At 38.2% G+C, this 26,907-nt stretch overlaps 1 protein-coding gene across 1 annotated transcript; it reads left to right on the top strand.

Annotated features, from left to right (window-relative positions):
• Nucleotides 1–267: 267 nt before the first annotated feature.
• APIP (APAF1 interacting protein) lies at nt 268–24,646 on the top strand. Its single transcript, XM_003781228.3, has 7 exons — nt 268–382; nt 10,537–10,637; nt 16,154–16,202; nt 17,450–17,567; nt 17,882–18,017; nt 22,897–23,064; nt 23,905–24,646. The coding sequence occupies exons 1-7, from the start codon at nt 326–328 to the stop codon at nt 24,002–24,004; spliced, it is 729 nt and encodes a 242-aa protein (XP_003781276.1). The 5' UTR covers nt 268–325; the 3' UTR covers nt 24,005–24,646.
• Nucleotides 24,647–26,907: the final 2,261 nt, after the last annotated feature.

Here is a 26,907-nt window from a genome sequence, read left to right as displayed (position 1 = left end):
TGACCGAAGCAGAGCCTGATCTGTCAGGATCAAGGCCCTCCAGAGTCCCGCCCCCCACCCGTTTGGCCACGCCCTAAGTACGCTAGTTGTGCCTTTAGGTCTCGGAGAAGCCCTCCTATCTCCGCCTCTAACCTCTTTGGCCACGCCTACTGATCAGGAGGTGGTGAGGCGGGATCTCTCAGCAAGTGAGGCCCTCCAAGGCCCCGCCTTCCGCCCTGTGCGCCCCGCCCCTGAGCTGCCCTCAGTGCTGCCTGTCTCCACATGTGGTCCCTGGGGGTTAGACTGCGCCGAAATTTGGAGGCTGCGGGTCCCTCTGGTCTAGGCCATGTCCGATTGTCATGCTCCACAGGGAGACTGTTGCTCCCGGCGACACAGTGCGCAGGTAGGGGCGGGGCTGCCGATGCTCAGTATTCCAGGGAAGTGAGGCGCTGGCGGGCCGCGGCGGCTGGAACTCGACACGGGCTGGGTGCAGCTGGGTGCGGGCCGGGGCTTCGGGCGGGTCCGCACGCGACCACCAGCTCCGCAGCCTCCGTCTGCTGAAGTGAGGCGGCGGCCCGGAGCTGGGACCAAACATTGTAAAAGAACAAATAACGGAGGAGAGTATTTGGGTGACTGAAGTGGGGAGACAGGCCAGAGAAGGAATCGTGAAGCACTGGAGTGGAACTGGAGCCTGGACTGAGCCCCTCGACCTCATTTCCTGCACCCTAGCGACTAGCTCGTCTTTTGGCACGCTGTAGGCACTTAGGAGACATTTGCGGAAACAGGAGCTGTTTCAGTATCCGACACTTTAAACCGTTGCACCTTGCTTATCTCAGTTTAGATTGATCATAGGAACGGCTCTTCTTACGCGGAAGTCAAAGAGAGGTCCACCCTCAGGCTGCAAATACACATCAACAGCTTTTTGGAACACCCTCTACGTGCTCAGAGATAGTAGTGAATAAGACTAATGGCCTAAGGCCCAAAGGAGAACTAGAGAAGTAAACAATTTCAATATAGTGTGAAAAACCCGCTTAAGAGGCCGGGAAAGCCCTCTAAATTAGCTCTCTTGTACCTTCTATTATTACTTTGGGCTGAAGATCTCAATTACAAAGTAATAACTCGGGAGACATTTTATTGCAAAACATTTGTCAACCTTTATATTCTTTGAATAAATGACATTCCCCAAATTAGCAAAAACAATTCTGAGAATAGAATGCTGAGTTGGCAAGATTGGATGGGGACAGGTAATCAGAGATCATTCTTAGGTAGGAATGAGGAAAATGAGGAAAGTAGAAGCAACCGGTTACTACAGTGTTTTACACTGTAACCTAAAGTTAGGACACTAACTGTACGCATTACTGTAACCTACAGTATGGCACACTTAAACCTATAGTTAAACTTCCGCAGCACCTTTAAGTTGTGTTGATGAAAAAAAGTTAAAAAAAAAAAAAAAGAATACACTCACTGGGCTTTAAACTTCTTTTGAAAATACTTTAATTAATGATTTTTAAAAATGTTTGCAGCGTGCTTAGGATCTTCTCACGGCACACCAATTGAAAACCATGGGGTTAGTAGAATCATTAGGTAAGATGTTTCAATAACTCAAGATGTTTATGCCCCCATGAAATATTATTTAAATGGGTGTCAAAGAGATCCTAAGCAATGGACCTGAGAGTAAACTGATTCACAAACCACACATGGCCACAGACAGTGTAATGGAGAGACATGTTTTGTCTGCTCCACTCAATGTTCATGAAAAATTTGACCTAGCATTTCAAAATTCAGGGTAATTTCAGCTTACTTTAAAACTTCAGCACTTTGGGCCCTTATTCCTTCATGGAATATGGGATGCTGTGATGAGCACCCCTTTTACCCAGGTTACCACAGCTGCCACTACTCACATTAGATTTACATATGCACTGAAATGCATGAGCTCCTCTGGACACTCGCATGTACAGAGCAATGAGAAAAGTCTTAAGAAGTTATAACACTTCAGTGTAGTTGTAGGGGGTTTGTGGACAATTGAAAGGGGCAGTCTCTACCCTGATGAAAGGGAAGTGTTCCATTTTAAGTGATTAATTCAACAAATATTTAGTGTGTGCCTGCATTTTAGATTTAACGTAGTACAAGCTACATGTGGTTCCTTCCTACATAGGGCATGCTATATAATGGGGGATAGAAATAAGTAAAGAAACAAGTACTATGATGGGAAAGTTCAGGGTACCATAAGAGTATAGACTTGAATGAGGTAGAGAATGTCTCAAGTACTATGGCATAGTACTATGATGGGAAAGTTCAGGGTACCATAAGAGTATAGACTTGAATGAGGTAGTGAATGCCTCAAGACAAAATGAAGGTCTCTGCTGAGGCCTAAACCATCAGGAAGATAGAACCATATGAGATGAAAGTAAGGATTTTCCAAGTAGAAGAAAGGGCATATAGACAGGGCTTACAGACAAGGACATGGTGTGTTTTCCTAACCGAGAGAAGTTTGGTAGTATTGGAACACGAAGTAGGGGGCAGGGACTGGGAACAGATAAGAGTAAAGAGAAGAACCAGGACCAAACCAAGAGGGCCTTATAAGCCAATCTTAGAAATACGGATTTTTATACTAAAGGCAGTGAGATAACCAGAAAGATGACTAAAGTAAGCATGGGGGTTGCTAGCTAGGGCTAAACTTAACGGCTTGGAGACAAACTAAAAAAGCTGTGGACGTAATAATCCAGGCAAGAGGTGCTGGTGTCCTGAGTGGGGAATTTAGGCAGTAAAATCACGAGGACTCGGTTATTGATTAGAAGTGTATCATGAGAGAAGGAATTCAAGAATGACTTTTAGGGTTCTGATGGAGCAATTGGAGCCTGGTAGTCTACCAGAAAGAGAACATAGAAGAAAGAAGTCGTTTATGATGGGCCTTTTGTGGGCATGTTGAATTTGAGGGACATGCCTAGTATGTGCATGGTTTATAAACTGGGTGTTTATATATGGCTCTCAAGGTAGGAGAGAGCTAGATTGGAAATAAAGATTCAGAAGACTTGCTTCTAAAATCTTCCCTCTGGGGACCTGTGTGTATATTGTTCTTTCTTTGATAGATACTCTCTTCTGAACTGTATTACTTACCTCCCTTTATAGCCCTTTCAATCCTATTATCTTTTGCTCCAACATTCCAAAGTGATTTATGTTTCATAGACTTTCTTCTAGTAATCTCAAGATTCTTCAGGCATATGGTGTATCATTTTCAGGTTACACTTAACGTTTAACAGTAAATTCTAAACTAGTTTTACAATTCTGAAATTAAATCTCCACTCTCTGACCTCTGGCTCTTGAACTTAATTTTTCTAACCTTGGCAAACGTCAAGAGATGTTTCCTAAAAGAAAAAGCATTTACTCAGAAACTATATATTAACAAAGTCTAAGCTCTCAAAAATGTATGCCTTCCTTTGAGAAACTTAGTTTTTAATGCCTAAGTTTCTCAAAGGCAATAATTAATATACTCTCACCAATAATGGGCCTTGGAAGATGGCAGAGGGGAGGGGAGAGGACAAAATATTTTGCAAGTACAGAAGGAAGAGAAGATAATTTCAAACAGTGATTCAGGGAAGGCTTTGTGGAGACTCTGGCATTTTAGGTTGACCTAATTTAGAGATGGAAACCAAAAAGAAGATATTAGGGCCAGCATATGCCCTTTATTAAGAGCTAATACTACCCAACTCTGACTTTTGATTCTGTATAGGAGTATGGGCCCATTGTCTGACTTTGCTTTTTTAAAGGAAACTAGAAACTTGGATTTTGTATGTAATCTCTGGATTTGAAAATGTGGGCATAGACTTTCTAAACATTGAGTAAACCATATGAACCTCTGCTCATGAGTCTGATTTTGTCCGCAAGATACCCGTTTGTAACCTCTGATACAGGACTTTTCTTAATGTAAGAAATATGATCTTAATTCAACCAATGTTTATTGAGCAAAGCACTCTATACTAAGAGCCTGTTCCCTCCCTTTTAGGGAGCTCTGCTTAGTTGGAGAGATGTATTTTAACACAGTGATTATTTTATCACAGTGATTGTTTTGTGATTATTTTGTCACAGTGTCCTATATATGATGATCCTGAATAAGTATTTGTTCTTTGATGTGACTACAACACAAGGCCATCCAGTGTCCTGCCCTCTGTCTTCCTTGACCCCATCGGTGCTGTTAATCTTTGCCTCCCGCTCACCCTAGCATCCCATTCCCGTGGGCACATCCTTTCCTACCCAATGTCTGCACCTTCGCCACACCTTTTTGGGGGTGAGGGATTTTTCTTTTTTGTTCCTGTAGTTCCCACTGTATACCCACCATAAGAGGATCCTCTACACTGTATTACAAATAATTGCCTTTACTTGCTAAGAACCATTCCCAAGGGATAGTGGGATCACTCAACTATATGAGTTAGTGTCTCTCCAAAATATTCTGGTCTTCTACTCAGGTAGCCCCTGAGTACTACATGGCTGTCCTTTCATATTCCCCTAAGTGGCTATTCCAAAATGTCACCATCTCACCTCATCCTCTTCCATGGGCCTGTTTTAAAGATGACATTGCCTCCAAAATCACAGACATAATGAAAGATATGAACTCCTCAACTTTAATGTCTTGCTCTTCCCACCTGCAATATAATGTGAAGGTTAAGGACTAGGGATCTAGAATCAGACTACCTGGGTTCAGGTCTTGGTTCTGACACTTGCTTATCTTGGCAGCCTTGGACAAGTTCCTGAATCTTTATTAGTACAACAGAGTTGTTATGAGGATGAAGTAAAGTAGTCCATACACAGCCTCTTAAGAATGCCTAGCATGAAATAAATACTCCATAAGTATTAGCAGTTCTTGTTACTAGTGGTATTATTGGATATTTACCTGTATCTCTACCCTTCTTCCTAAGGCAACTACTTCCCTGTTTTAATTCCAACTTCTCTGTCTCTGCAAAGACTGACCTATTAATGCCTTTGCTTTCTCTTCCACCTTTAATCTCTCCCTATCACCCAATTTTACTCTTAGTACATAATAGAAAACTGTCTTTATTACTGGCTTTCCCCTCTGTTTTCCTGTCCAGCCCTTTTTTATAGCAACACTATTGAAAGAGTCATCAGCCTTCTGTGCTTCTTAGTTTCATTCACTTCTAGACAAAAGTGAGTGAAGCCCACTGCCACCTGGCTTCTACAACCAGTCCGTTGAAACCTTTGTTACCTGAGGTCCTGGTTGTCCTAATTTACCGATATCGTTGGCATAGCAAAACCCTCAGCTGGGACGAACCCTGCTGCCTACCATCCTGTGTCTGCAACTGAGCAACTGAACATTGCTGGCGAATATTACACAGCTGTGTTGCCTGACTTCGCTTACCTTCATGATGATAACCAAATTGCACCTACTACTGCCCGTCAGCCCTTCTGTGCTTCCCTAGTGGTTCACTGCCCCACTTCCCGAGATGACCATTTCATACCTTTTATTCTCTTGTCAAGCCTCTCCTACCTGTCCCCATAGTCTCATTCATCTGATGACTTTGTTTATCCTTGAGAAAATGGAAGCCATTAGATATAAACTGACTTGCCTGCCTATCACAAAAACCTACAGACCCGCCTGAATATAAGCCCAACTTCTCATTTCATAAAATGCAAAAAGCCTAGTTCTTCCACTATGGCTTGGGATCTCCAGGCTCTTCACTGTTTATATATAGTTATTTCTGTTCTCTCCCTGTCTCTCTTACCCTGCATCAGTGCCTTTCTGGTAGGACTGTTATCAGCGTGGCTTCTAAGCCCTTCCATTATCCAGGCATCACAGATTCATCTTCTGCCACTCTCAGCCCTTCATCACTCTGCTCTAGCCAGCTGGCCTCTGCCTGTCAAGCCCTAGCTGGCCCCAGGGCATTTATACCTACTGCTTCCTCTGCTGGAGTGCTTGCTTCTCCCTGACGCAAAACCTTGCATGTGCACACACATTCATTACCCACTGGGTTTGTTTTCAGATCCTGGAGGTCTTAGATTAAATGCCACCTGCTAAGAGAGGCCTTCCTTGACCACCTTGATCAAAGTTGATCCCCACTGTTTTTCTCTAATTTCCTTCTTTGTTTCTTTCTTACCACTTATTACAACTTGTTTACCTATTCTTCTATTTACTTTTTTAGGGCAGGAGCTTTGTCTCACTGATGACTAAATTCTCAGGGCTTGGAAGAGTGCTCTGCATATATTAAGCACTCAGTAAATATTTCTGACCAGCATCCTAGTGGGTGGTGCCACTATCTAGCTACTCAGCCAGCCAAAAACTTGGGAGTCTTTGAAGCCTTCCTTTCTCCTTCAGTTTTCTTACCTGAAGTCCTTGTTAATTTTTCAAATATCTCCCAAACCCACCTCTACCATTTCTCCTTCCCAAATTCATGGGTTGTTTTGTTTTGAGACAAAGTCTCACTCTGTCACCCTGGGTAGAATACCATGGCATCATAACTCACAGCAACCTCAAAGTCCGGGGCTCAAGTGATCCCCTTGCCTCTGCCTCCCAAGTAGCTGGAACTACAGGCACTGGACACAAGGCTTAATTTGTTTTTCTATTTTTAGTAGAGATGGGGTCTCACTCTTGCTCAAGCTGGTCTCAAACTCCTGAGCTCAAGCAATCCACTGATCCACTTGCTTCAACCTCCCAAAGTGCCCGAAATACAGGCGTGAGCCTCCATGCTTGGCTCCAATTTCTTTTTTTTTTTTTTAAGAGATGGAATCTCACCCTGTCACCCTTGGTAGAGTGCTATGGCATCACAGCTCACAGCAACGTCAAACCTTTAGGCTTAGGCAATTCTCTTGCCTCAGCCTCCTGAGTAGCTGGGACTAGAGGCGCCTGCCACAACGCCCGGCTATATTTTTGTTGTTCTTCCAGATTAGCGACAGCCAGGTTTGAACCAGCCATCCTCGGTATATGAGGCTGGCGCCCTACCACTGAGCTACAGGTGCAGCCCTCCAATTTCATTTTTAACTCTGTCAGCAATTTTCCTCCCGGTCTGGGCCTTTGCTTTCTTAATCACCAGCCTTTAGCTTCTTCCCTCACTGCTCCTGTAGAAATGTTTTGGAAACAAAGTCTGATCATTTCATTAGCTAGCTCACACTCCTTGGTGGTTTTCAGTCATCTATAAAATACAGTCAAAAGTGTAAAGATCCTTTATCTTCTGCCTCCCTTCCACCTCCATCCCCCAGAACCGAATTTGTAACCATTTTTAATCCCTAAATGTTCTCTCTGAAATACCTTTCTCTTCTTTACCTATTCAACATATTCCCACCATCCCTTATTAAGATAGCTACAAGAAATACCAACATAGAAAAAACTGCTGAGTTTGGAATTCGGAAGTCTGGAAATCCTTGTTGAAGTTAGGAAACGGATACTAGGAAACGTTACTGACTTGTCTTAGGGCACAGAGCTAGTGGGGATCAAAGCCGAAACTAGGCTTCATGTCTTCTGATTTCTAATCAACGCTTGACTGATAAGAAGAAAAGGAGGAGGAAGAGAATTTTTAAGTGTGATAAAAGGAGAAAGGAGAGAGGGTACTTACGTGAAGAAAACCAATATGCACAGAGAGGAGAAGGAAACAGATCGGCAGAAAGAAGCAAAGACCAAAGAGTGAGAGAAAATCCTGCCATCTCCGCTGTGGGTGCATTCAGTTCCTCCCTTAGACTAGTGTCAGGAAAAATTGTGAAAGACTTTGAAATGAGCAAGAAAGATCACCCACTGGGTGTCTTGAGGTTGTCTGTAAGCTATTTTTAGAACTCTTAAGTTGTAGAATATTGATAATAATGCAGATGATTGTTCATAGAAATACAGGTTATGTTCAGTGGAGATTTAATTTATTATTGCCTTATGGATATTGTCCAATTTTGCTTTACTTATGAAGTCAGGAATCCTAATTATTTATGTATGTGTGTGCGTTTTGATTTCTCTCTTGAACCAGTTGCAACATCTTACTGGTTTCCTCATTTACTGATGAATTTAATATTTTTTCCACATGTATGTGTTAGTATAATATGCCCAGTTTTACCTCCGTATGTTGACCAGTTTGTTACATTCCCTTTGGTGGTCAACTTACAGAGTTCTACTGTACCTAGATTGGAAAATTGGAAAAATTCAGTAGCCTTTGATATTTTTAATATTTAAAAAATGTTGTTAAATATGTTTCTGCCTCACTATAGAACCTCCGTTATTAGTAGTTGATTGTAATGAATCTTTAGATACATAAAGTAAAACCTCTGTAAGTGGACCACCCGAGGGACTGTAACAAAGGAGGTGGCCAACATGAGGAACTTCCATTGAATACATGTGGCACGGGTCCAGTCTATGAAAATTAGATCAACTGAGAGTGGGGAAGTGGTCAACTATGGAGGTTCTTCTGTATTTCAAAATTCTCATTCTACTTGAAAACCAGATCTAATAACAATAGACAAGTGATATTATTGACATTCAGGAGAGATTTGTATACTAACTAAACCTTCTTTCCTTGTCACTTCTTGTTAAAATGTGTTATTCTGATAGCGACTTTCTTCTGGACAGTTGAAATGACTGCATTTTCACCAAATGTATCTCTGTTGGTGCCTGCTAATTGCCTGTTTTCTTTGAAACTGTAATTTTGTGGGTCTGAATGATTGAAAATGTATTAGCGGCAGCTGCCTTATCGTTATTATTCCTGTAGGATGAAGCTGGCTAATTGCTATAATACCTCAGTCCTGGAAAAGAAAAGGAAAGGGAGCACCCGTAATCACAAACCATGTTCTGTAATGTTTGCAATTTGCTGTGCAAATTGTTGGTTTTAAGGATTGGAAAACTGCAGGAGTCTTCCCATTAGCAGTACTTTAAGGTATAATTAAAATATCACTTATAGCCCTGAAAAAGGAAATAGCAAATTATATGGGGCATGGATAATTTTCACTAGATGTTGTCAGGACAGATAGAAGAAATACCAACGTAGTTTTATTATTTTAATTGGAGGATTTTTAACTCTTTAAAATGGGAAGGAAACTAACATTGGCTGTGTCACATATTATGCTAGGTGCTTTATGTCCACTGTATCTCACTTTAATCCTCACAGCATTCTAATTTTATGGATGAGTAAACTGAGACCCAAAGTCACGTAGGCAGGAAATGGAGGAATGTGGATTTAACTTTGCTAACTCCAAGTCTTTGTCAAGTGAGAACTGTTAAAACTTTCTAGGTTCCCAGGTTGTGAATTTTATACATCGAAGGTCATTCCAGCAATCATCATTCATAATATTTACCTGAACAAAAAGTATATATATAGAACATTAGCAGTAAATTTGGAAAAACACATCCAGTTAAGTTAGCTGAGAATGTAGTCTGTCAAATGACGCTTCCTCTTTGGACTGAGAGATGGTTTTTCCCTTTTACCCAGTGCCAAGAACCAGAAAGGCAGGATTCCTGCTGTCCTTTTCTCCACACTGAGTCTGTTTCATTTGCCCTTACCTTGAGGCTGTAGCCCATTGCAGCCTCAAGCCTACCTGGTGATTTGTCACCTAAAGGCCTCCTTGTGGAGCAAGTCCTAGGTTTTATATCATGGTCCCAGAGCTTGCCTAAGTATCAGAATTGGAGCTCATAGTCCCCAGAGTTTTGCAGTACCTTCAAGAAAATTCTGGCTCTGAGTGCAAGGTAATCTCCCTTTCTTATATGGCCCCTATGAAACCTTACTTTCTTGCCAGTTCAATTATTTTGAAAATATTTCACGAAAATAAGTTATTTGACCTTTTTACTTGTTTTTAAGGGAAGAGTTGGTATCATACTGCTTAAAATGGAATTTATTATATTTCTTTCTTGTTTTTTTCTTCATTAATTTAAACTGTAAAAGAGGAGGGGAAAATTGGTGTGCATTTTTTTCTAAAGAAGTAATTGTTGTACTTACATAAAAAATAAGACTTTATGTTTATGTCAGTATTATATTTATGTAGTATATAAATGCATACCTTCACAGAAATGTACCTAGCAAGTATTAATTGGGATTATTTCTGAGTGTTTTGTTCTTTGCATCATTTTACCTTATATTATGAATATATAATGCTTTTGTAATGAGAGAAAACAGAATAACTGTGGAAAAAGACATTTTTGAAATAAAAATAAAATTGAATCCCAACACGTACAGTGTATGTATACATAATATATCCATATCATCAAGTCTTAATTGGATATAGTGTTTTATGTAAAAAAATTTCCGGACAGACTATTCTTTCAGCATTAGATTCTGTTTTCTTTCTGCCATGTCAATAGATATATTATGATAATAATGTACTGGGCATTGCTCCACCTTGCTCTTGCAGCCTGTTCCTCAGCGCTGGACTGTGTGGCCCTCTACTGAATAATCTGAGATTGCCAAATAATGTCGTAGGCCTACTTCCTAAACATTAAAAACAAAATATTTGTACTACTTTTCTTTCTCACTCTACGGTAAGTTCTCCCAGACTTCCTTAAATTGGTTTCTTACTAGGAACGTCAACTGGAAAGTTACTTGATAAAATAATGTCTATTTTAAAAGTCATCATCTTCTTTTTAAGGACAAGGAACATCCAAGATACCTGATTCCAGAACTTTGCAAACAATTTTACCACTTGGGCTGGGTCACTGGAACTGGAGGAGGAATTAGCTTGAAGCATGGGTAAGTTTCTGGCAGACTTTATTATGGGGAGTTCTCCATATGGCTAGACCACAGACAGCGTAACTTATTATGACCAAGGAACAGCTGATGATCAGTTTTATGAGATATTGAAGACATTTAGTTTCCAGATGGACACATGGCCATTTGCATAGCTGAATAGAAGCAGTGTGCAGAAATTCCAAATAATACCTGAGTATTTAAGAACCATAATTTCTAATGAGAATAATTTGGTCCTCATTTTTTAGAGCACTGGAGTTAATAACATGTTGCCAAGTGTATTTCTGTGCCTGGAATTATAAAAAATCCTCTGTAGGCAGACAGGATTTGTCTCAAAGGTTTAGGAACACATTTCAAAGTCACAAATACAGATTATTAACCATTAAAAATGCCAGAAATTCTATTTTACTGAGTTAAAAGGAAGGTAATATACCTTTCTAAGCACATGTATTATTATTGAACACTTCGGGTCTATGTTCCTCAGAGAACACAAAAAAGGAGGTTCTGGACTTTAACTGAAACAGAAATAAATGGTTTTTAATCGTTCATTAGATAGATTCAGTGTCATTCATTCAAGAAGGTAAATAACATGAATTATTGTTGTAAGGAGTAACTTCCTAACAATGAAAATAAAAACTGTGGAATTTTATTCTCACAAGGGTTTCTGAAATAGGATTAATGTTCTTCCTCCTGAAATATTTTAGGAATATCATTGTCTAGAGGCTGAGTGTCAAACTGAGTGATGTTAGTTTCTTAATCCTAATTCTCTTTCTTTAAAAAATGTTAAGAGTCTTATATGCTGTGGAGTATTTGTAGTAGGGCCCCTACATGGAATGGAGTGTAAAATATAATCAGAACAATCTGAACAAAAAGAGAGTTTTATGGCGTACCTCAGTATGATGCCCTTATAATTTTATCTGCTTGAAATTACTGAGTAATTCATAAAATAATCATTAAACAATGGGGAATAACAAGCAGGGCCTTGGTCAACAACTAGCACAGTTATGGGTATAAGATCATGTTCCATATGGTAGATCACCATATGCATTTGTGTGCCTCCTCTCTTACCATCAACCCAGTAGCTAGTGTGTAAATTAAGTATTGTGTGAGCTTTCAGAGTATTTTGTGAGAACTTTCAAGTTGGCCTATATACAGCAAACTATACAAGCACAGCATTTGTTCTTGTTTCATTTATCCACTTAGAACTTGCATTTCAGTAATTTGGTTTCCCGATTGCATTATTTATAATCATATTCTAAATGTTGCTTTTAGTTAACTACTTTTCTTTTCTTTTCTTTCTTTCTTTTTTTAATTTAGAGACAGCCTTACTTTGTCACCTTCGGTAGAGTGCTGTGGCATCACAGCTCACAGCATCCTCCAGCTCTTGGGCTTAGGCGATTCTCTTCTCTCAGCCTCCCAGGTAGCTGGGACTACAGGCACCCACCACAATGCCTGGCTATTTTTTTTGTTGCAGTTTGACCAGGGCTGGGTTTGAACCTGCCACCCTCAGTATATGGGGCCAGTGCCCTATCACTGAGCCACAGGCACCGCCCTAGTTAACTACTTTTTATTTACATGTGTAGAAAGAGTTTGTGTATGTACAAATTACGGCTTTCTACCAAACTGAGCTATAATAACCATTTCCAACTTTCTCTTAAAAAAAACAGTTAAAAATAGGTGAATGTAGAACTCAAGAGGATTTTTTTAATCAAAAAGATATGAAATATTATGTTTTTTCAGCATAAAATTAGAATTCTAATTTTAGTAAATTTTACTAATCTGTGCACTGCAATTGTATGTAGTCACTGTAAACCATTCATTCATTGGCACACCTTTTGAAATTAAATGACGTTTTAGCAGTACATTCAGTTTATGGGAAAGTTGAATCATAGATGTAAAATGCTTTCTCCTTGATTAAGTTCTTAATGGGTGAGGAGCTCCTCCTGGAGGTCATGGATGGAAAGAGACACAGTTTATGGCATTGTATTTGGAATATTATTAAATTCGTGCTTTACAAAGTGAAATGAGTATTTTGTTGTAAAAGGTTGCCCCGATATTTAAGTGAGTTCATATGCCCATATCACTAGCTATATTAGAAATGTTATTCTCATGTTGTTAGTGTGTGGCTCTCTTAGTCTGATGCTTATGGCAAATAAATTCAGAAAGAAGTCCAAAGCCAATAAATTATGTTTCCAGAATAATATTAATAATAAACTCTTTGGGGATATAAAGTGATTTTCTAATTCCAGGGTTTGGCCAACACCATTCTAACTTATGCTTTCAATGTGTGGTCCCAAAAGACCACTTACGATGCATACGAGTTAGATCAGAAGACAGAAATAGAGGACCAAGAAAATAATAGCAATCAAAGCAATTCCAGGATATTCAGCAGTCATTGTGTTTACATTGGGTTTCTACCATTTAAACTTAACATTTCCTGTTTTCACAGTGTAGTATCATAGGTGTCAGAGGCACTAATCTTGTTGCATGCCCTTAGGATTATAGTTAATAAACCCATATTATAGATAAAATAATTGAGTCATAGTGAGATATAAGGGTTTTTTTTCCTTAATGACCAGAAAGGAAACAAAAATAGAGGCAACTAAACACAGGTATATTATGAACTTGAGTTTTGGCCGCTGCTTACTCTAAAGTGAAAGAGCAGGAAGCATAGAGTAATGTATTGCCAAACTTAATACCTTGAAATTCAAAATGCCTTTTGTTTGTGGCTTATAGCACCAGGGAAATACATCACTTTGGTCTTTGGCATATTTCCCTCCTAAAATAAAAGCTCTGTCATCTTTGTATTTTTATCCAGATAGCTCTTTCTTTGTAGGTATAAATATATTTTTTCTAATTTTTCTCAATTAATTTTTAATCTTTTAATTACCCAAAGTTGATCAAAGTCTAAATTGATTTTCATTTTGCCAAGGCAACAATAAAAATAGACCTACCTTACCAAATCACTTGAATAAACAAAATAAATACCCTTGGTTTTTCGACTTCATAAACGGATTTATTTACTAGCGCCTATTTGGCGCTTTCTTTGGGTCTGTTCCTAGGACTGCATAATTCCTCCCACATAAGACCTACAATTCCACTTACCTGTGGAGGTGAGTGGACTCTATACCATCCATGATTCTAGAGTAGCAGTTCTCAACCTGTGGGTCACAACCCCTTTGGGGATCAAACGACCCTTTCACAGGGGTTGCCTAATATCAGATATTTACATTATGATTCATAACAGTAGCAAAATTACAGTTATGAAGTAGCAATGAAAATAATTTCATGGTTGGGGGTCACCACAACATGAGGAACTGTATTAAAGGGTCAGGGCATTAGGGAGGTTGAAAACCACTGATCTAGAGTGTCCTTCACGTCACACTAGGACACAAGATTGCAATCACTGCTATTTGTAAAGGGCCCTTCTAACAGTGTCACCCCAACCCATTCCCTCTGGTCCTGGAGGAATGTCCCTCTATGCTATCCTTACACAGCAGAGCTCCCTAACAACAGCCCCTTTATGAAAGCCAGTGTCTGCCCGCAGTTTTCTGTGTGTTGGATTTCACTCACATTATTAGGCATTTATTTTTTAGACTTTACCAATGAAGCCTTACAGAAACTTTCATTTCACCTTAGATTTTTGTTTGTTTCCAGCCTATATGTGTTTTGACAATTAAGTTCACGAACTTACCACTGTGCGCTTACACTGTATAAACAACTTGGTAAAATATCATGACCTTGGTATATCAGTGTCTCACAGTTGTGTTTGTGACCATGTGTGGTGGTGTCTTGCTGAGTGGCATTCATTTTTGTGTGTGTTTTGGGGTGCTGTCATAAGAATGTCAGAGCTTGAATAAGAGCAGCAAAGGAACATTCATAAGTTTCATGTTAAACTGGGCAAGGGTGGAAGTGAATCCAGGGACATGTTAGTCTAAGTTTATGGGGTGATGCCAAGAAGAAAACAGCAGTGAATGCTGGATTAAACATTTTTCTGAGGGGAGAGAAAACGTCGCTGCAGAAGCAACAAATCAGACATCAAAGTCATTGGCTGACTGGAGAAGCATAGCAGACCAAGTAAACATCAATAGAGAAACAGGAAAATCTCCACTGAAAATCTTGGCCAACAACTCATGGTTCTTGCATCATGACAGCGTACCAGCTTACATGGCACTGACTGTGAGAGAGGTTTTAGACAGTAAACAAATAACTGTATTGAACACCTTCATTACTTACCTGATCTGGCCCCAGTAGCTTTTTTCTTTACCTGGAGATAAAAGAAATATTGAAGACATTTTGATGACATTCAGGATATCAAGGGTAATACAGTCACTGCTTTGATGGCCATTCCAGAAAAAGAGTTCCAAAATTTCTATGAAGGGTGAACTAGGCTCTGGCGTGAGTACAAAGCTTCCCAAGGGGAATACTTCAAAGGTGACTATAGTGATATCTAACAATGAGGTATATAGCACTTTTTCTAGGATGGGTTTGCGAACTTTACTTGTCAGTCCTTGTAGGTTTATTAGTAACCTCAACTTTGACACCTCCATATAGGCCATCATTCTCATTTTCACTATGAAACATTGGATAAGTGTTCACTATGTCTGCCTCGGTAGCAGAAGCTAGGCCATACAGGTCCTGGCATCTTTTTGTTTTGCATATGTGTGACAGCATATTGATTCTCTCTAACAGCAACTGAAACTGATAAGTGAGCCAAAGGACTTTCACTGAGTCCTTTGGAGAGAATTTAGAGAAGATTTCAAAATTAATTTCCAAATGAAATTTGAGAGCACCTTGTGGTAAACAGTAGAGTATAGATAACATCTTAGCCTTTCCCTTAGTACATCCTGGACAAAGATCGCTCCATAGGGAGCTGTTCTTATAGGTTTTACTTTTTGCAATTGTTTTAGCTTTATTACCAAATATTTCCCAAGAGACGTGGTTTTTCAAAGAGGAAGCACCAGGATTCTATCCAAAAAGTAGCCCAGAGTTAATGCTGTAATTTAATAAGCTGTCCAGCAGAGGTCTCTAGACTTCATGGTTTATAATAAGAGCATTTTAAACAATAAAATTAAACTGATTCTTTGCGTAACAGAAATATACTCCTTTTAAGCATATTTTCCCCTGGATGGATTTTTAAATAACTATATTTCACGTATAATAGGATAAACTCTGCTTACTCATGCTTGAAGATATATTCAGATTTGTTATTTTCCCTAACTAGATAGAAGCCTAGTTCTCACTGATTTTGCACCTTAAAAAGAAGTAAATATATATATGAAAACATGGAAGATAAAAGCAGCTACCAATATTTTACAGGGCCAGCAACATCACAAAGGCATTAAAGTAGTTTGGCATTCTTTCTATGCAGCCTAAATGTATAATTAAATCAAGCAACTATATTATTTGTATGGCTTGATTGATAAAGTTAATGATTGGACTGCAAGGATATACTTTTCTTTGTACAGAATCAGGAAATTAGTTAAATAAATACCAATTTCTATATTTTGTGTTACCAGCAATGAAATCTACATTGCTCCTTCAGGAGTGCAAAAGGAACGAATTCAGGTATGGTAAAGGGATTACTCTTAAACTCCAATGTCTTGTCTTCTCTACTTAACTGTTATTTTGAGAAATGGAATTAATTTTAAAAGAAAATGTTAATTTTGAAGGGTGGTTATATTGTGACAGTTCAATGAATCAACAAATAGTTATTGAATAACTATTAAATTTTTTAACCATGGTAAATATTCTGCATACAACCAGTGAATGTTTTAAAATCTCATTCAGTCTGTAGAGGGCAAAAGTGAATAGTGCAATGTTAAATCATAAGAAGGGTGATCTTTGGCATCCTGTGACATTATCTTTATCAGGCCAGTAGGGTAATCAGATTGATTTTCTCAGATGGAGCAAAATGACTCATATTTCATAATAGCAAAGCTATTCTAGTTTTAAGCTAGAAACTTTATTTCTCATTTTAGAGTCCTATTCTATATCAATCCTGGAATAAAACCTCAAATCTAGTTAAAACATACAATACTTACAATACTTAATACATACAAGGAAAAAAACTGCTTTATTAATAAGACATTTATGTTGTAATTTTAGATAAACCCTGACAAATGAAAGTTATGAGTCAGAAATACTCATACATTACCAAAAAAGCCCTGTAGATCAGCATAATTCCTCAAAACTTTAAGAAGAATATACCTCATTTGCAATTAACCTTTCTGAATACCAGTTAAGTTTTCTCAGGGGAGAAGAATATTTTACTTTAAATTTTTGCTCTTTATGAAATATGTATGTGGGGGGGGTTTGTAATGCCTGTTTGGGAATGTTGGTTTCTTTATACAGTCTTTCTAAAATACAGCTATGACTCTGGTTTCTCTTCAGATCAAATAAATCTTTCACCTTTTACTGAAAAATAGCTATGAAATAATGAGGCAAAGTTGAGGAGCTAAATTGGCAAAATGGCAGCAACATCACTACAGACATTGATGTTCCATATCTAATTGTTTTTCAGATTTTAAACAAAGATGCTTTTTAGACTGTTGAGGATATTTTTGTTAGTAGAAAATATTTTTTATGTCTCAAAATTGTTAAAATACTTTGAGAAACTATAATTGCATGAATATTAAAAATGTGGGTTAAGTATACATACATACACAGGTATGTGTATATACGTACACTCTGTATATATAGTACTATACATGTATATACACAAACACACAAGAAATGCAGCATTTCTATGCATTGATCCTATCTATATTAAATTTGTATAGACCTTTTTCTTGTTTTCTTCCTTCTATAAATAGCCTGAAGACATGTTTGTTTGTGATATAAATGAAAAGGACATAAGTGGACCTTCGCCATCTAAGAAGCTTAAAAAAAGCCAGTGTACTCCTCTATTCATGAATGCTTACACAATGAGAGGTATGCACACAGTATATTCAAGAGAAAGAATACTTGCCCAGCAGACTCCCATAAATAAAGTTAACTATTATTTTAGTTAATATTTCCTGAGTGCCTACTATGTGCCTTTACTAAGTCAGTTCTCAGATCAGCCTGTGAAGAAGGTTCAGTATTATTCCATTTACCTTCTTACCCATCACCAACTTCTTATTCCATGCCAGGAAAAATAAATCCATATATAAAAAATATATAAAAATACATGGAGATAATTTTTTTTTCCTTACAAGTTACAATGTCGTCTTCATTGAGCATGTGACTGTCTTTGTCCTCCTCAGGAGCAGGTGCAGTGATCCACACCCACTCCAAAGCTGCTGTCATGGCCACCCTTCTCTTTCCGGGACAGGAGTTCAAAATTACACATCAAGAGATGATAAAAGGAATAAGGAAATGCACCTCGGGAGGGTACTATAGGTATTTTTTCTTTTTTGCTTAAAGAATTTGAAAAGAATTTTTCCATCCCTTTGATAAACAGGATACTGATCTTTTTGTGTATATAATGAGGTGTCTCGGGAGCTGTGTTAAGTGGCCCTGAGTATCACAATTCCAGATCTGTTCTCATGACAGAAATCAGACGGGGTCCCTCCTCCCTGACCCCTGCCCCGGCCGTGGTAAATTATTAGCAAAAAGAATAATGAAATGTTTGTTTCAGTAAACTGAAGAAAACCGTAGCAGAGGTTTCTCCAGAGGAGGAGATTTTATGTTCTACCTTGAGGCACCCAAGAGCAAGATCTCTTCACCTGCCTTTGTCTTTGGGAAGTCTGAACCATGACTGAACTCGAGACTTTATGTTTATTAATTTAGTATTTCTAGAATATTTTCATATTTATAAAAAGCTTTCTAATCCTTTTAATGAAATCTGTACAGTTTTATAATTTTCCAGTGTAAAAGTTGGTATGGATAGTTAAATATGTAACGGTATCCTTCTAGATAAATTAATCCACCAGCCTACAAAGGTAATTGTTCTCAAGTCTAGATAATAATGACGTGAGGAAACACATTCTCAGTGCTCAGGTGCAACTTAAGCGTGGCATTTGAGTTTTTTAGCATTCTTATTCCTGAGACTTCCCCTTTCTTAATTTCCTAAAGGGCCTGCTTCGGCCTCGCCTTGCTTTGTTTAGAGGAAAATGCTGCCAGTTTGACTAAAGCATTCTTTCAGCAATATCATATCGTTACTGCATGTAACAGGGCATGCATGTTTAAACTAGTGTACTGAGAAATTAATTTGATTTGATTTCAGTTAATAATTTATTGTATACCTAAAGCATTCCTCGGTGTTATAAAACACCTATTTAAAGTTAAATATTTAAATTCTGAGAAGTGTAGATACTAAAGTGTAGCTTCATGTTACTTTTTCCATATCTAGGTCCTGAAGGAGCGGCATTATCGGGGCTATGAGTTACACACACATTTGATTGCTTTGGCGAACAAATAAAAATAAGTCAGAAGAACTTATTTTTTCCAGAAACAGGGGAAAGGAGAGGTACAAGAAGCATAATAGCCTTTAGAATTTTGTGTAGAAAAGCATGACATGAATGAAAAGATGCCATTTGTTATGTATAACATAAATATTTCATATTATTTTCATTGTTTCAGAATTTGAAGAATAAAAACATGTGAGTGCCCTTTGCAATTTTTTTTTTTTTTTTTTTTTTTGAAACAGAGTCTCACTCAGTCACTTTGTGTAGAATATCATGGCATTGTCAAGGCGCACAGCATCCTCAAACTCTTGGGCTCAGGCGATCTTCATTCCTTAGCTTCCCAAGTTGCTGGGACTACAGGCACCTACCACAACACCCAGCTAATTTTTTCTGTTTTAGTAGAGATGGTATGTGTCAGGGGTGGGGAGGGTGGGGGAGGAAGGGTGTCTCACTCTTGCTCAGGTTGGTCTTCAACTCCTGAGCTCAAGAAATCCACCTGCCTAAGCCTCCCAGAGTGCTAAGATCATAGGTGTGAGCCGCACACCCAGCCCCCTTTGCAATTCTGTTGGAGATAGCTGGGATATGAGTAACAGGGTCATTGTCACAGCTTAGGGGGCAGTAATATTTTATCTGATTTTGAAAAGAATCCTAAGAATCTAATCACAAAAAGTTCTATAAAAGTTGGATAAAATTTTAATATTCTCTACTCTCTTTTCCGTTAAATACAGTCATGTGTCACTTCACAGTGGGGATCCTTTCTAAGAAATGCATCGTTCGGTGATTTTGTCTTGTGCCAACATCCTAGAGCAGTGGCTCTCAACCTTCCTAATGCCACGACCCTTTAATACAATTCCTCATGTTGTGGTGACCCCCCCAACCATAAAATTATTTTCATTGCTACTTCATAACAGTAATTTTGCTACTATTATGAATCGTAATGTAAATATCTGATACGCAGGATGTATTTTCGTTATTACAAAGCTGTCATAACCCACAGGTTGAGAACCGCTGTCCTAGAGTGTACTTACATAAACCTAAATGGTATGCCTACTACATAACCTGGGCTACATAGTACAGCCTGTTGTAGGCCACAACCCTGTACAGCATATTATGTACAGAATCCTGCAGGCAATTGTAACACAATGATAAGTATTTGTGTATCTAAAACATAGAAAAGGTACAGGAAACATACAGTAAAAAAGATAAAAAGTGGTACATCTGTATGGGACACTTACTATCAATGGAGCTTACAGGAATGGAAGTTGCTCTGGGTGAAGGCCTTAGACATTATGTGAGCTACTGTAGACTTTATAAACACTGTACACTTAGGCTACACTGACTTTATTTAAAACCTATTTTTCAGTAATAAGTTAACCTTAGCTTAGTATAACTTTTTTACTTTGTAAACTTTAAATGTTTTGGTTTACTTTCTGATTCTTGTAATATTTCCCTTGAAATGTGACACAGCTATACAAAAGTCCTTCTTTACATCTTTATTCTATTTTTTTTAATTTTTTAATTAAAATTTTTTTTAACTCCAGGTAAACACAAAAGATGTAAAGTCTCCATCTTTACTTATGGCTGCATAGTACTCCACAGTATACATATACCACAGTTTGTTAATCCATTCATGGGTTGATGGGACCTTGGGTTGCTTCCAGGTCACATTTTTCTTTGTGAAGTATCTCAGGAATGGGGAGAAAAGTATCCAATGTGCTCATTACTAATATGAAACCATAAATAACTACACTCCCACACAAAAGAAAAACGCTAAATTTAGCAAGGGAGGGGAAGGGAAGAGGAGAGGGGAGAAAAGAGACCTATTGGCAAGATCTCACCTAAGGCGCACATTCGAGGGTATTCAACACACCCCCTGGGTGACAGGCTTAACGACAACTTAAACTTTACCTTAGAAATGAAAACAGTGTAACCTAAACATTTGTACCGTCATATTAATCTGAAATAAAAATAATACTAATAATTTTTTTTTTTTACTATTTAAGTTTTTTTATTAAAAACTAAGACACAAACACACACTAGCCTAGGCCCACAGAGAATCAGGATCATCAATATCACTGCCTTCTACCTCCACATCTTGTCCCACTGAAAGGTCTTCAGGGGCAAAAACATACATGGAGCTGTAATCTCCTGTGACAATAAGGCCGTCTGGAATACCTCCTGAAGGACCTGCCTGAGACTGTTTTGCAATTAACTTTTATGAATACATATTTAGAGGGAGTATATGATAATGACAGAAAATATAGTGTAGTAAATACATAAACCAGTAACATAGTCATTTATTATCATTATCAAGTATGATGTACTGGACATAATTGTATATGTTACACTTTATACAACTGGCAGTGCGGTGGGTTTGTTTATATCAGCATCACCACAAACATGGGAGTGCTGTGTTATGCTGCGACCTTCCAGCTGCTACAAGGTCACTCAGCAATAAGTTTTTCAGCACTATGACAGTCTTAAAGGACACCCTTACATATGCAGTTTGTTGACAAGAAGGAGGTTATACAGAACATGAGTGTACTAGTTCTTACTAAGGGAGGTTAACATGTATAAATATGATCGTCTTTCCTTTTGGAAGCAACATACCTGTGGTGTAGAGAAGGTAATACTCTTTGACGGTCAAGGACTTTCTTGGCTCTCTTATTAAATTTGTAATGATCAGTATCCTGAGTGTAAAATGAAAGAATTGGCTTGAATTCGCTTTCAGCTCTTTATTTTGTCGTGAAATTGTTTTGTACCTGGAAATGCTTCTGACCCTTCAGTGTGTGCTAAAGGAAAATAGAAGTTTGTGGTTCTCCCGACCAATATTAGAAAAGATTTGTGACTTGCAATTCATTCCTTCCTTATTTAAGGATAGTTAATGATTTCCTCCGTTTTACTTGACATGAACTAATGGGTAACACCACACTCATAATGATAATGGTTAGCCAAGTTGCTTATCACATGACAGCTACTTAGTGTATATATGCCTAAAGTAGCAATTTCTGAATATTTTTAAGTTTCAGCATTACAGAGGTGATATTACATTAGCAATGCAAGAGAAATTCATTTAGAAAGACTTACCTAAATGACCTCAAGAATAGACTTCATTTTGCCAGTAAGTAGGTTTTTTGTTTAATTATTACATTCCAAAAAACAAAGTTCTAATGTTTTGTTTGTATTTCCAAAAAGCAAAGTTCTAATGCTATAGATTTAAGAATGTTCTGAACGTTTTGCCATAGCTTTAGCAGTTATCTCTAGAACAGTGGTTCTCAACCTTCCTAAAGCTGCGGCCTTTTAATACAGTTGAGAACCACTGCTCTAGAAGGTTCTACCTTTAGTAGTTATCTCTAGAAGGTTCTTCCTACTTAGTGCCTCAAACCACACTTGGATTTATTGATTTGCCTTAACTGAGGCATCCTAGCATCCTGCAAAGATGAAATATAATGACTTTTGTATTGTTGAGGAATTTTTATTTAACTTGTAGTTCCATTTTTAATTCCTTTCTATAATTCTGATTTCTGAAATCTCATTTCCTTTCTCCTATTAAAAATATGATTGTCCCTGCTTCAAGGAAATGCTTGTATGATCTTGATGCTTTCTTTGTTAGGTTTTGGTATGCTATACAAATTTCTGCCAGTTATGCTTAGGATTAGAACAATGCCTACCAAATTCCCAAGGTATCTGTTGATACAGATGTTTATGCAAGATACACAGAGTAGCATGCAGTATCTTGTTTGTAATTTAGAACGGTTTTCCAGGTACAAAGAGAATGTCTAACCAGTTACTTGAAAAAAATTATGTATTATATAAATATGAATGACTGCATTTGTTTTAATTGGAAAAAAATGGCTCGTTTCATGTTACAGATATGACGATATGTTAGTGGTACCCATTATTGAGAATACACCTGAGGAGAAAGACCTCAAAGATCGAATGGCTCATGCGATGAATGAATACCCAGACTCCTGTGCGGTACTAGTCAGACGTCATGGAGTGTACGTGTGGGGAGAAACATGGGAAAAGGCTAAAACCATGTAAGTGTAACTCCAGGAACACTTGGGACAAGTTACTACACTCTACTTGTGAAAGAGAACGAGATGTTTTGTGGTTTAAGGTGGAGTATTTTTGTGTGTGTTGTATGGGCCAATTGGTTTAAAATTAAGTAGTTTATCACTAATCTTTCTAGATATTTTATATTTTTATTATGTATTCATTCCTTAAGAATTATTTATTGGAGGAATGTTACATGACAAGGCTCTATGGACTTTGATACAAAGAAGAAGGAAACACAGGTCCCAAGTTATATAAGTTCCACTTCAAAAAGTGGTACATAATAAAAATATAAATTTAAGTAAGTAGCGTATTTTAAACTCCCTTTTATTTCTTGAGAAGTATATAATTTGGATCCATGATTCAGTATAATTCAGTTTTAAAAACTTGGGGCCAAAATAAGAAAATTTTGGGCTCGGCACCTGTTGCTCAGTGGTTAGGTTACCAGCGACATGTACCAGGGCTGGTGGGTTTGAACCTGGCCCGGGCCTGCTGGCCTGCTAAGCAACAACAACAATAGCAAACAGCCTGGCATTGTGGTGGGCACCTATAGGCCCAGCTACTTGGGAGATTGAGGCAAGAGAATCACTTAAGCCCAAGAGTTTGAGGTTGCTGTGAGCTGTGATTCCATGACACTCTACTGAGGGCAACATAGTGAGACTATTTCAGAATTTAAAAAAAGAAAATTTTGGTTTAGAATTTAGGGGGGAAAATGTACCAGAAACAAAACAAAGTTAACTGGATAGTGAAAAGCAAGGTGATTGTTTAGGATTAGAGACCCCTGTTTCAGTAAACACCTTCAGTTCTGTTTTTTTCTTTTACAGGTGTGAGTGTTATGACTATCTGTTCGACATTGCCGTATCGATGAAATCAGTAGGACTTGATCCTACCCAGCTCCCAGTTGGAGAAAATGGAATTGTATAAATCAAAGAATGTTTAATTATATACACAGATAAAGCTAAACTTAATTATTACTTCAATGAAACTTGGCTATTTTTTTAAATGAACTGAAAATTTCCATGCTACTATTTGACACTGAATATTGCAGAGGGTCACCTTGAATCTCTTCTGACATTAGATGGTATTTGCTTACATGATAGGACAGTGGAATAAAATTTTTATATTCAGTGTTTTTTGTGCTTATTTTTAAATTCTTAACGGCAAAGTATTTGCCTTTAACTTAATTTCTTTTTTATGTCTACTCTGAGAAGATTCCTCTTAATCTTTGAAGCTGATGATAAGATTTATTGGAAAATTTCCACCTAATCATAGAATGAGCATTTTCTTATTTTAAATATTGGTATCATAAAATTCATGTGAAATATTAAGGCCAAATGTATACCTCGATGTTGATGTCTAAACAATTTTATGGAGTTCCCCTGCAATCTTTAGTGTTTCCTCTAGTCTAGCATAACACAGGGCACTCATTTTATATTGAGGGTCAGTTGTGTAACATGAGATATGACTTCACTCAAACTCTCCTAACCAAACAAACCCTGACCAAACCAGTGACATAATCAGAAAGACTTTTAAATGTTATTAAAGGCAACATTTTAATCATAAAAATTTTATTTGATGAATGCTTTTTTTAATTAGGAGAGAACCGTTAATAATATATTACCTCCAAAATGTTAACCTCTTTCCCTAGGAAATCATTTTCCCAACCTCATGACTATTTTTTCCCACACTTCCCTCTGTTTCATCAAATCTCCAACATTCTTTTTCCACCACTTTCAGGTAATAACCTTGCCTCACACATGAAGAGATAAAATTGATTCATGATGAAGAAAATTAACCAATCATCCACATTTCATCAGCCACCTATGCCAATCATCCAGTACAAGGTTGGTTCTTAGATCTTCCACTTAGGTCTTGGGTCCGTCGTCCTCTGCCCAAGGTCTTTGCTTATACAAAGATCCCCACATTTATCCCACGTCTCTTGTATTGTCAAATTTGTACCCTCTTCACTGGGTCTTTTCCACTGATACAAAAACATGCTGCAGTAGATACAGCATCGTAAAATACAAACCTTGCCTTCAACCTTCAGTTAACTCCAGCACTTTTAGAGCAAAACTTGAAAATTGTTCATGCTTCCTCAATTTTCTGTTCTCCCCCTTGTTCCTTGGCCCTCTGCAGTGGGGCCACACCGCTCCACCAAAGCAGCCCTTAGCAACAGTAACCAAATTCCCTGAGCCCTCGACCTCTGCCTGCTGCTTTCACTTTCTTGCTCTAAATGAAAACCTGTCTTTCCTCTAAAGACAATTTCCCCTGATACTGAAGTGGTGTTTGTTTCACTTCCTCTCTGACCCCTGGGCCTGGCGGTGGAATGAATGAATTCCTTGAACACTAAATGTCTCTCCCCTAAGCTTGTTCAGTGTATTCAGCAATCCTTCAATCATAGTTAATTCCAGCCCTCTCCTGTCTCAGCACCTGCACACGTACGCCTTAGTGTGGCAGAAGAAACACACGGCCTTGTTAACATCAATTGGGCCTTCAATGCAGACAGGGAATTTCACTTTATTACCCTGAACTGTTCATTCTCCCACACTCCCGGGCAACTGCTTTTGTCCTCTCAAACTTCCAGGACCTCCTTGCATACTCACTGTTGGCCAATGACCTTGACTGCTCTTTCACTGAAAACCCAGAAGCAGTGAAGAGAGCACTCCCACAGGCTTTCAGCTTGGCCGCAGGGACTACACAGGGCAGATGAACTCTCCCTGCTGCCCACTAAGGCCACATTCCTCACTTCTCTGTCAGAGTTCTAGGCGTTGGAGGGCCTCGGGACTCTGTCCTTAACCTGTTCTCCTTCTATACTTTTTTCCTAGGAAATCTCATTCAGTGCTATCATTTTAATGTGGTGATTCACAGTGATCTCTAGTCTAAAGCTTGACATTTTGGAATTCTATCTCCAGCTCCTATTCAGCATCTCCCATTGTTCATCTAGTAGTAGACATCTTGACCCACCATGGCCAAAACACCACTACTGGTTTTTCTTCCCTATAAGCCCCACTCGTTACCCACACATTTTCTGGATGCTTCTACCAAAAACTTCTTTGAGATAGACTGCGTCTCACTCACTAAAACTAAGAAAAAGGCCTCTGACATGATATAAACACTCAGTAAATATTTGTTTCCTGGATTCTTAGTGGAGTTTCCCCAACTGGGGAAAAAATAACTTTAGTCATTTCCCTTTAATCTCATTTTCCTCAGTTTTAAATGATCAAATGAATGAAATAAAGTGTGTGAAAAAACAAACACAGGCGGTGCCTGTGGCTCAAAAGAGTAGGGCACCGGCCCCATATGCCGGAGGTGGCAGGTTCAAACCCAGCCCAGGCCAAAAAAAATAAAAAGAAAAAACAAACAAACAACAGTGCTCAATCCCAGGTGATGTTCAATAAAAGTTCCCTCCCTTTCCATTAGTGCCAGTTAATCCTCATAACAGTCTGAGGTATGTATTGTCCTCACGTTTTAGATGGGGAAATTGAAGCTCAGGAATAATAAATATGTAGAATTTAAATAAGAGAAAGTATGTAAACATAACACAGTACCTGTCATACACACTAGGTATGTATTCACAATATAAACTTCCTTTCCTACAATCCTCCACCCAGGGGTCCTCAAGGATTGTTATTCAAGTAAATTATTGTAAGATCCAAGCAAACAGAATTCAACAACACCTCAAAAAAATTGTACACCATGATCAAGTTGGTTTTATCCCAGGGTTGCAAGGTTAATTCAACATACATAAATCTATAAATATCATACATCACATAAATAAAAAAAGACCATAACATTCTATCAATTGATGCAGAAAAAACTTTTGATAA

This window comes from Otolemur garnettii, unplaced genomic scaffold (genome assembly GCF_000181295.1).
Source record: "Otolemur garnettii isolate 467f Iridium unplaced genomic scaffold, OtoGar3 scaffold00001, whole genome shotgun sequence".
Taxonomy (NCBI): Eukaryota; Metazoa; Chordata; class Mammalia; order Primates; family Galagidae; genus Otolemur; species Otolemur garnettii.
This window is presented reverse-complemented; position numbering and strand designations above follow the sequence as displayed.